General features: G+C 48.3%; 1 protein-coding gene across 3 annotated transcripts in view; it reads right to left on the bottom strand.

Annotated features, from left to right (window-relative positions):
* npr3 (natriuretic peptide receptor 3) overlaps positions 1 to 1,540 on the bottom strand; it is a 36,191-nt gene extending 34,651 nt beyond the window's left edge. For all 3 annotated transcript variants that reach the window (XM_061671086.1, XM_061671088.1, XM_061671087.1), the window contains exon 1: positions 678 to 1,540. In XM_061671086.1, the coding sequence (XP_061527070.1) occupies positions 678 to 1,389 (712 nt within the window). In that variant the 5' untranslated portion in view covers positions 1,390 to 1,540. The remainder of the gene's footprint in view (positions 1 to 677) is intronic.
* Positions 1,541 to 10,494: the final 8,954 nt, after the last annotated feature.

Raw genomic sequence — 10,494 nt, forward strand, 5'->3', positions numbered from 1 at the left:
CAAACACAAGAGCCGAGGCAAAAAAAAGTTAAAATCAAAAAGACCATGTGCCAGAGCTATAAATGTATCTCTGGAAACAAAAGGCAATAAAGCAAGTAAGGAGCCACACTTCCTATTTTAATCTGTTTTCAAACTTGCAGGTGACCTAAAAATAGGATTTTGAACGTTCATCTGACGGCATGTGCGCGTTGTTCTCCGCGTCTCCTCTTTGCTTCCCTCACCTGTGACTTGCAAGCTCTTACGCAGGTGTTCTGTAGCCGCCAACCGCCGTGGGCTTTAGTTAGGTGACTGCGAGTTGCTTCGGAAGGCAACACGACACAGTACTTTGAAGGTGTTGAAATTGAATGTGACTCAAAGGCCAAGTCCAGTCGGTTGAGGCGGTTCCAATAGTTCATGCTTTGTGCGTAAAAGGAAAGCAAGAAGAACCACAAGCAGGCAACAGCTGAAGGTGACTCCAGTGAAAGGCGTGGAACCTCGAAGAACCTCACAGGAGCATTTGGAGATGCGCACGGGACAGCAAAAGGCAGCCTGCGACTGACTGCAAAGGATTTCCATCCAAAATGTGCAGATATGCCGGCGCAAGCTGAAAGACGGGTGAAAACGAACCAAGCACACTGGCGCGTGCAGATGCAGTCGCTGGTTTGGAAGAGGGAAAGAACCTTTTTTTTCTGCGTTACCTTGTGCGTCGTACACGCTTTGGATGACGTCGTCAGTGTCCAGCGGGTCCTCGCGGGAAAAGGCAGACGTCTTGACGGTCAGGTCGCTCATCAGATGGTAGATCCCCTCCGCGGTGAAGTAACAATTCCGCTGCTCCTTGTCGTCTTCGTAGATGAGGAACGCGGTCTTCCACGCGAAGTGCTCGAACATCGCGCCGAAGCTCTCTGCCATCTTCACGTAGGATGGCGCGATGCGCGTCAGATGGGAGAATTCGGTGCCCTTGTTGCCGAAGGCGGCGGCCAGGGCACCTGCCGAGATGACCGGAATGTTCCAGTGCGACGCCAACCTCACCACCGCCGCCGCCTCGTACTCGCGCACCGGACCCAAAATCAGATCGGGCTTCTGCACGCGCGCCCTGTCCACCAAGCGGAAGAGCGCATCGTTGACGCGGTCGGAGCTCTCGAAGTGGATGTTGAAGCGGAGGTCGGAGTAGGGGGCTCCGCCGGTCTTCAGCTTCAGCTGCGCGGAAATAATCGCCGGGGCCACCCTGGCGTGGGAAAACAGGTAAGTGTCGTTTCGGGGCAAAAACACCACCACGTCGATCTCGTCGGTGGTGCCGTGCGTCGCGGCTTGCTCCCAGAACACCAACGCAAACAAGTACACCCGCAGCGCGTTCGAGAGGGGCATGGTGCGACCCGGGAAGCAGCAAAAAAGCAGCACTTTAATGACCATTGATGAGAGGGCCAAAAAAAACTAAAAACCCCCCCAAAAAACCCAAATCTTCCAAAGTGCAGCTTTTTATTTGGAGATGTCCTCGAATGAGCTCAAGTGTTTGCCAGCTCGGACGGCGTCGGCCAGTGGTCACCACACCACCCGCGTTGACTGGGGCCTGCGGAGTTTTGAAGCATCTTCTTGGGGGGCGGGGGGGGGGGGGGGCGCGCGCCTCCGGCCGTGCGTCATTGGAACGCTCCCCACCTCCTTCTTAAAGCGACAAGGCAAGTGCACGGGATGTGTACGCCCAGGGCCGTCGCTAGGTGTTGCGGGGAGGGGGGAGGGGGGGGGGCGCGCACAAATTTCACAAACAGCTAGATAAAACATTGAGAAACTGTCATTTTTATTTTTATACAGATTGAATGAAGATACTATTCTGTGTCAACATTATGATTATTATTATCAATGACAAAAATACCTGCGCTCCTCTATGACGGCGGCACGTAGCGATGCGCCAACGTCCTTTTCGATCCGTTTTTGATTGGCGGTTTGCTGGTTTTTTTTTTGTTTGTTTTTTTTGTAAATGGTGTGCCTCGGCTCAATAAAAAGGTTGGCAAACACTTATCGACTCATGACTCTTATTAATAAAAGCATGAGTTGGGAAAAAAAAAAAAAGTCTGACATGATTCATATTGACTGGAATCTTTCACATACTCCATTAGCATATGTATTAGCGTTAAGGCGTATTTAATTTTGCCCCCAATTGACCCTTCATTTGAAAACCCCTCTGTGACGCCCAGTTATTTACCAAATTGGACTTACGCAATGCCGATCATCTCATCTGTATCAGGGAGGGGGACGAATGGAAAACCGCTTTCAATACCCGCCTCGGACACTTCGAATAGCTGGTCATGCCGTTCGGATGAACCAACGCCCCCCCCCCCCCCCGCCCCCCATCCTCCGCGACATACTGACCCGGTTTGTTTTCGTTTACTTAAGACTACATTCTCATTTTCACCCGCTCCCCCGAAGAGCACTGCAGACATGTCCGCCTAGTCCTCCAGCGCCTCCTTGAGAACCGCCTGTACGTCAAACCGGAAAAGTGTGAATTCCACCTCTCCTCCGTACACTTCCTGGGCTATATCGTTCCCAAAGATCAATTACAACCAGACCCAGCCGAGATCCAAGCAGTCGTCGACTGGCCCACTGCCGCCACCCGCGAAGAACTATAACGCTTCCTGGGATTCGCCAACTTCTATCGCCGCTTCATCCGCAATTACAGTCAAGTTGCGACTCCCCTCACCAGCCTCACCTCCGCCAGCTCCCCTTTCCAGTGGACCCCGGACGCATCCCAGGCCTTCGACCAGCTAAAGACCCTGTTCACCAGTGCTCCCATCCTAGTCCGGCCTGGTACAGGACACCCGGGAATTCGTCCAAGCCTGCTCCGTCTGTGCCTGAGGGAAGACCTCTCATTTGCCCCCAGTTGGTTCGCTGCACCCCTTACCTATCCCGAGCCGCCCTTGGTCCCACATTGCCTTGGACTTCGTTCCCGGCCTACCTTCCTCTGAAGGTAACTCTATCATCCTTACTATCGTTGATCGATTCTCCAAATATGTCCGTTACGTAACCCTCCCCAAGCTACCCTCTACCTTTGAAACCGCTAACCTCCTTGTCAATCATGTCTACAAACTCCACGGAATTCCCATCGACATCGTCTTGGACCGAGGTCCTCAGTTCTCCTCCCTAGTTTGGAAGGAGTTCTGCAAAGAGGTGGGCACAGCAGCCAGCCTGTCTTTCCGTTACCATCCTCAGTCCAATGGCTAGACGGAGCAGGCTAATCAGTCCCTGGAATCGGCCCCACTTCCTGGAGCACATTCCTCCCCTGGATTGAATATGCCCGCAACTCTCTCACCAGCTCCGCCACTGGTATGTCCCCATTCATGGCCTGTTATGGTTTCCAAACTCCGTTGTTTCGGGAAAAAGAGCATGCGGTGGCGATCACCTCCAGGCCATTTGGAAGGACGTCAGGGTGACTTTAACCCGGTCCGCCGAAAGGAACAAACGACTCGCAGACCTTCGTCGTGCCCCTCCGCCTGAGTACAAGGTGGGTCAGACGGTTTGGGGTTTCCTTCCGTGCCCTCCCACTCCAAACCGAATCCCGTAAACTCACTCCGCGCTTTATTGGTCCCTTCCCGATCACCAAAATCCTCCATCCCACATCTGTTCAGCTAAAACGTCCACAATCTCTCAAGATTCATCTGACGCTCCATGTGTCGCATCTCAAGCTCGTCTCCACCTGCGCTCTTAGTGCTTAGTTCTTTTGCTGTAGCTCAACATTGAAATAATCTTCATCAGATATGATGGTTTAGTCTCAGACCCAATAATAATCATAATTATTATTATGATGATTCTTATTACCCACCGATGACAATCATACATTATGTGAATGAGCTCAGCTCACTCTATAAACCTCTTCATCTAAATAACTAGTACCTCCACCGTACATTTCAGACTAACTAGCTCGCTAAGGAGCATGGGACTTTCTGCTGTTAGCTGGCGCTAACTAATTGTGACTAGTAGCATTGATGTATGTTCATCCTTCCAACTGTTGCTTCCAGTCATCTGTTATAATAATTACCGTCGTTATTATCAGGTGAACCACACAAGCCGCGGGTCGAAACTGCAAGACCAAACCTGGACTCGATAAATAACGGCATTCTCTACGGAACGGATTGGATAACAGAACACCAGGGCTACGATGAAGTGAAGGGCGACCGACAGAGTCATGTGAATAATAACAGGTAATATGATTGTTTTATTTCAACTTAAATTCTGGCCACCTTATTTTGAAATTGCCAATATCTTTTGTTATATACACAGTGGGTATGGAAACTTTTCAGACCCCTTACATGTTTCACTCTGTTATATTGCAGCCATTTGTGAAAATCATTGAAGTTCATGTTTTCCTCATTAATGTACACACATCACCCCAGATTGACAGAAAAAAAAGATGTAATTGTTGAAATCTTGCTGATTTATTCAAAAAGAAAAAACTGAAACATCACAAAGCCATAAGTATTCAGATCCTTCGCTGTGACACTCATATTTAACTCAGGTGCTGTCCGTTTCTACTGATCATCCTTAAAATGCCCCGATTGGCTGGCAACCAGTTCAGGGTGTACCCCGCCTCCTGCCCGAAGATAGCTGGGATTGGCTCCTGCACGCCCGCGGCCCTTGTGAGGATAAGCGGCTCAAAAAATGGATGGCTGGAGCCTTAAAAGGGTTCCACACCTTCATTGGAGTCCAGCTGTGTTTGATTATACTGATTGGACTTGATGAGGAAAGCCACACCCCCGTCTGTATAAGACCTTACAGCTCACAGTGCATGGCAGAGCAAATGAGAATCATGAGGTCAAAGGAACTGCCTGAAGAGCACAGAGACAGAATTGTGGAAAGGCACGGATCTGGCCAAGGTTACAAAAACATTTCTGCTGCACTTAAGGTTCCTAAGAGCACAGTGGCCTCCATAATCCTTAAATGGAAGCCGTTTGGGACGATCAGAACCCTTCCTAGAGCCTGGCCAAACTGAGCAATCGGGGAAGAAGAACCCAAAGAAGAACCCAAAGATCACTGTGGCTGAGATCCAGAAAGGAAGTCGGGAGATGGGAGGAAGTTCTAGAAAGTCAACCATCACTACAGCCCTCCACCAGCCCGGGCCTGATGGCAGAGTGGCCCGACGGAAGCCTCTCCTCAGTCCAAGACACATGAAAGCCCGCATGGAGTTTGCTAAAAAACACCTGAAGGGGACTCCAAGATGGTGAGACATAAGATTCTCTGGTCTGATGAGACCAAGACTTTTTGACCTTAATTCTAAGCGGTCTGTGTGGAGAAAACCATGCTCATCACCCGTCCAATACAGTCCCAACAGTGAAGCATGTTGGTGGCACCATCATGCTGTGCGGGGGTGTTTTTCATCTGCAGGGACAGGACGACTGGTTGCAATCGAAGGAAAGATGAATGCGGCCAAGTACGGGGATATCCTGGACGAAAACCTTCTCCAGAGTGCTCAGAACCTCAGACTGGGCCGAAGGGTCACCTTCCAACAAAACAATGATCCTAAGCACACAGCTAAAATAACGAAGGAGCGCCTTCAGAACAACTCCGTGACTGACTATATATATATATATATATATATATATATATATATATATGACCCTCATATATATATATATATATGATATATATGACCCCAGTGACCCTAAGCCGAACCAGCGGTACAGGACACGGATGGCTGGACCGTTTCATGCGACCCTTTATTCTCCGGTATCCGAGCTCCCTCTTGTGGCCACAACGGATTGAAACGTCTCAATTTCAAATCTGTTCATTCAGGTATTTAATCTGATTAAATTAGGACAGAAACAAACAGAATTTGCAACTAAAGCTGTGTTTATTCCCCCCCCCCCCCCAATGAAATCACTTCTATTATTGGCATCACTCAGTTGAGCAATATAATATGGCAGGTACCCTAGGAGATGAAGTAGTCACTGGCATCAGTTGGGAATTGGAAATTCATTCATTTCATCCACAACGTTTTCATTCATTTAGTTAATTTAGTTTTTCGACATTTTCCCTCCAATTTGGTCAGGCTCCCATGAATAAATCTCATATTGTCTCTGTTTGTTTCAGCACGTGAGCCATTAACCCTACAGTTCTGCTGGTACAAAGGACACTAAAGGACCTTCCTTATCTAAATTTTACCGTAAATGATCTTCCCATAGCCGCCCGTGTCATTGTTTTCAACCAAGCGCTCGTTAGTGTAAATAGTCTGAATCTACTTCATCTGTTCTTTCAATTTGTCCATTTTTGTAATTTCTCATTGATTTATTTGTTTTTCTAAATCTTAAAGGTGGCGGGCGGCACGGTGGCCGACTGGTTAGCACATCTGCCTCACAGTTCCGAGGACCCGGGTTCAAATCCGGCCCCGCCTGTGTGTAGTTTGCATGCTCTTCCCGTGCCTGCGTGGGTTTTCTCCGGGCACTCCGGCTTCCTCCCACATCCCAAAAACATGCATGAATTGGAGACTCTAAATTGCCCGTAGGTGTGAATGTGAGTGCGAATGCTTGTTTGTTTATATGTACCCTGCGATGGGCTGGCGACCAGTTCAGGTTGTACCCCGCCTCTCGCCCGAAGATGGCTGGGATAGGCTCCAGCTCCAGCCTTAATAATTGGAACACTAATATTATATCTATACAAAGGTATAGATATAATCATACACCAGGCAACTCAATGTGCTTTCCGTGATTAAAAAGCATTGAAAAACAAAGAAGAAAGAAAAGGTTATAGACATTTAAAACAAGAAAAAAAAAAAAATAAATACAAGTACAATTAAAACAGAGTACAGTGCAATAAATATTTAAAAGTCCAACTGCATGAGAAAAAAGAATCGTTTTTAACCTGGACTTCAAAACATTCACACTTGGGGCTGACGTCACTTCTGTTGGCAACTTATTCCATTTGTGTGCAGCATAATAGCTAAATGCTGCTTCACCATGTTTGCTTTGGACTCTGTAAACCGGTTAGTGATTTATAGACCAGTAGCAGAACATTAAAATCAGAATCAGAATCATCTTTATTTGCCAAGTATGTCCAAAACACACAAGGAATATGTCTCCGGTAGTTGGAGCCGCTCTAGTACAACAGACAGTCAATTTACAGAACACTTTGGAGACATAAAGACATTGACAAAAAACAATTGTCCAAAAAGATGCAGAGTCCTCTAGCACTTAGAGCAGTTTGAATGACTAATATTGCAATAGTCCGGTGCAACGACCATTGTGCAAAGGACGCCGAGACTTCAAGGAGTGTATGCGGTTTAAAGTGACGAGTAGTGCGATCATCTGGGACAATGTCGGTGGTGCAAATGTTGCAGATACTCCTCAATCGGTGTGCAAATGGAGCAGATGCTACTCTGGCATGAGTGGCCAGTATATGCAAATAGTGCAGCGTGGCGAGACTACTACAGTGAGTGCACGAGTAATACATAATTGGCCCCACAGAAATGTGACAACGAACTCAAGTCTAAAAATTGCCAGCTTGTTGTAATGGAATTGTAGGTTAGGTGTTTAAGAAGTTGATCGCAAGAGGGAAGAAGCTGTTGGAATGTCTGCTAGTTCTAGTTTGCATTGATCGGTAGCGCCTACCTGAGGGAAGGAGCCGGAAGAGCCGGTGACCGGGGTGCGGAGGGCCGGAGGGGACTTTGCACGCCCTTGTCTTAGTTCTGGCAGCGTGCAAGTCCTCAATGGTGGGTAGGGGGGTACCGACAATCCTTTCAGCCGTTTTGATTGTCCGTTGCAGTCGGAGTTTGTCCTTTTTCGTAGCAGCACCAAACCAGACTGCTGTCTAGAACTGCCTCAGCGGCTCCGGTGGCAGGCCGTGCTTTCTCAGAAGCCGCAGGAAGTACATCCTCTGCTGGGCCTTTTTGAGGACGGAGTTGATGTTGGTCGCCCACTTCAGGTCCTGAGAGATTGTAATTCCCAGGAACTTGAAGGTCTCGACGGTTGACACAAGGCAGCTGGACAACGTGAGGGGCAGCTGTGGCAAAGGATGCCTCCTGAAGTCCACAATCATCTCTACCGTCTTGAGCGTGTTCAGCTCCAGGTTGTGTCGGCCGCACCACAGCTCCAGCCGCTCCGCTTCCTGTCGATATGCAGACTCGCCACCGTCCTTGATGAGGCCGATGACAGTGGTGTCATCTGCAAACTTCAGGAGTTTGACAGTCGGGTTCGCTGAGGTGCAGTCGTTCGTGTAGAGAGAGAAGAGCAGCGGAGAGAGGACACAACCTTGGGGCGCCCCGGTGCTGATGCTGCGTGTGGATGAGGTGGCCTCCCCCAGCCTGACCTGCTGTGTCCTGCCCATCAGAAAGCTGTAAATCCACTGGCAGATGGCAGGTGAGACGCTGAGCTGGAGAAGCTTGGTTGAAAGGAGTTCAGGGATGATGGTGTTGAACGCTGAGGTGATGTCCACGAACAGGATCCTCGCGTAGGTCCCTGCACTGTCGAGGTGTTCTAGGATGAAGTGCAGTCCCATGTTGACTGCATCATCCGCAGACCTGTTCGGTTGGTAGGCAAACTGCAGGGGGTCCAGCAAGGGACCTGTGACACTCTTGAGGTGGTCCAGCACGAGACGTTCAAAGGACTTCATGACCACAGATGTCAAAGCGACAGACCTGTAGTCATTCAGACCCGAGATTGCAGGTTTCTTGGGGACTGGAATGATGGTGGAGCGTTTGAAACAGGATGGAACTTCGCACATTTCCAAAGATCTATTGAAGATCTGAGTGAAGACTGGAGCGAGCTGGTCCGCGCAGACTTTGAGGCAGGATGGGGACACATGGTCCGGGCCTGCCGCTTTGTTAATATTTTGTTGTTTGAAGATGCGTCTCACATCCTGTTCATGGATGGTTAACGCAGAAGTCAGAGGTGTGATTGTGGTCGCGGGTGCGGCCGGGTTGGTGTGTGGAGTGAAACTGTCCTTTTCAAATCTGCAGTAGAAGGTATTCAAGTCGTCGGCTAGTGTGCTATTGTTCTCAGCTTGGGGGGATCGTCGCTTGTAATTAGTCAGCGATTGGAATGCATGCCAGACTGATTTAGAGTCGTTTGCGCTAAACTGTTTTTCCAACTTTGCTGCATAGTTCCTCTTTGCAATGTTAATTTCTTTAGTAAGCTGGTTTCTAGCTCGATTATACAGGGCCCTGTCCCCGCTCTGAGATGCATCTTCCTTAGTTTGGCGAAGCTGCTTAAGTTTAGCAGTGAACCACGGCTTGTTGTTGTTGAATGTCCGAAATGATTTTGTTGGTACACAAACCTCTTCACAGAAACTGATATAGGATGTGACAGTGTCCGTATATTTATCCAGGCTGCCAGCTGAATTTTCAAAGACACTCCAGTCTGTGCAGTCTAAACAGCTTTGAAGTTCCATCTTGGCTTCATTGGTCCACTTTTTGACTGTTTTCACTGTAGGCTTCGCACATTTAAGTTCTTGCCTGTACGTCGGTATTAAGTGAATTAAGCAGTGATCAGACGAGCCCAGGGCTGCACGAGGTATAGCACGGTATGCGTTTTTTACCGTAGTGTAGCAGTGGTCTAAAGTATTATTTTCCCTGGTAGGACAGTCGATGTGCTGCTTGTATTTAGGGAGTTCGTGGTTGAGTTTAGCTTTGTTAAAGTCCCCGAGAATAATGAGGGGTGACTCCGGGTGTTTTTTTTTCAATTTCGTTGACTTGTTCGGCGAGCGTTAGCAGTGCGGCGTTCGTGTTAGCTTGAGGCGGTATGTAGACTCCAGCCAGTATGAATGATGCGAACTCCCGTGGCGAGTAGAATGGTTTACAGTTTAAAAATAGCGACTCCAAATGCGGGCTGCAGTGTGTGCTGAGCACCGTGACGTCCGTACACCATTTTCCGTTGATATGGAGGCATATCCCGCCGCCCTTTGTTTTCCCCGACGATTCCATGTCGCGGTCCGCTCGATGAATGTGGAAGCCGGGAAGCATGACGGCGCCATCGGGTACGGCGTCGCAAAGCCAGGTCTCCGTGAAGCACATGGTCTTTACTGGGCTTTAACAGAAGATGAAGCTCGTCCATTTTGTTGGGTACATTCGCGAGGTGGATCGACGGGAACGCCAATCTGTGTCCTCGCTTGTCTGCTGATTCAGTTTGGCCTCATATTTGCTGTCAAATTACTGAATGCCACAATCATTGCCTATCCTTCTGTTGAAGCCTTCCGAAAGCAATGATTGTAAGTTAATTTCATTATGTGCATATTTGGGCATTTTTATGCATATTATGAGATGATAAGTTTGTTAACTTGAGAAAAATGGGATTTACTATGTAAGATAGGCCTTTGATCTTTTTATTGGATGGATTTATTGGATACTCCTGTTTACATTTAATATTCAACAGCTGTATTTTCTTTCCTTTCACTCTTAGTAATTTGTTGATGATATTTGAAGAAGTCATTAAATCTCTGAGTCAGAGTACGCTTGCTGCCCATCTGTGTTCCACACCTCCGGGAAGTAAACATACACAACAGTTAAACATAGACAATCCAACTACACGTGCAGGAATGGAA

Source organism: Phycodurus eques, chromosome 3 (genome assembly GCF_024500275.1).
Source record: "Phycodurus eques isolate BA_2022a chromosome 3, UOR_Pequ_1.1, whole genome shotgun sequence".
Lineage (NCBI taxonomy): Eukaryota > Metazoa > Chordata > Actinopteri > Syngnathiformes > Syngnathidae > Phycodurus > Phycodurus eques.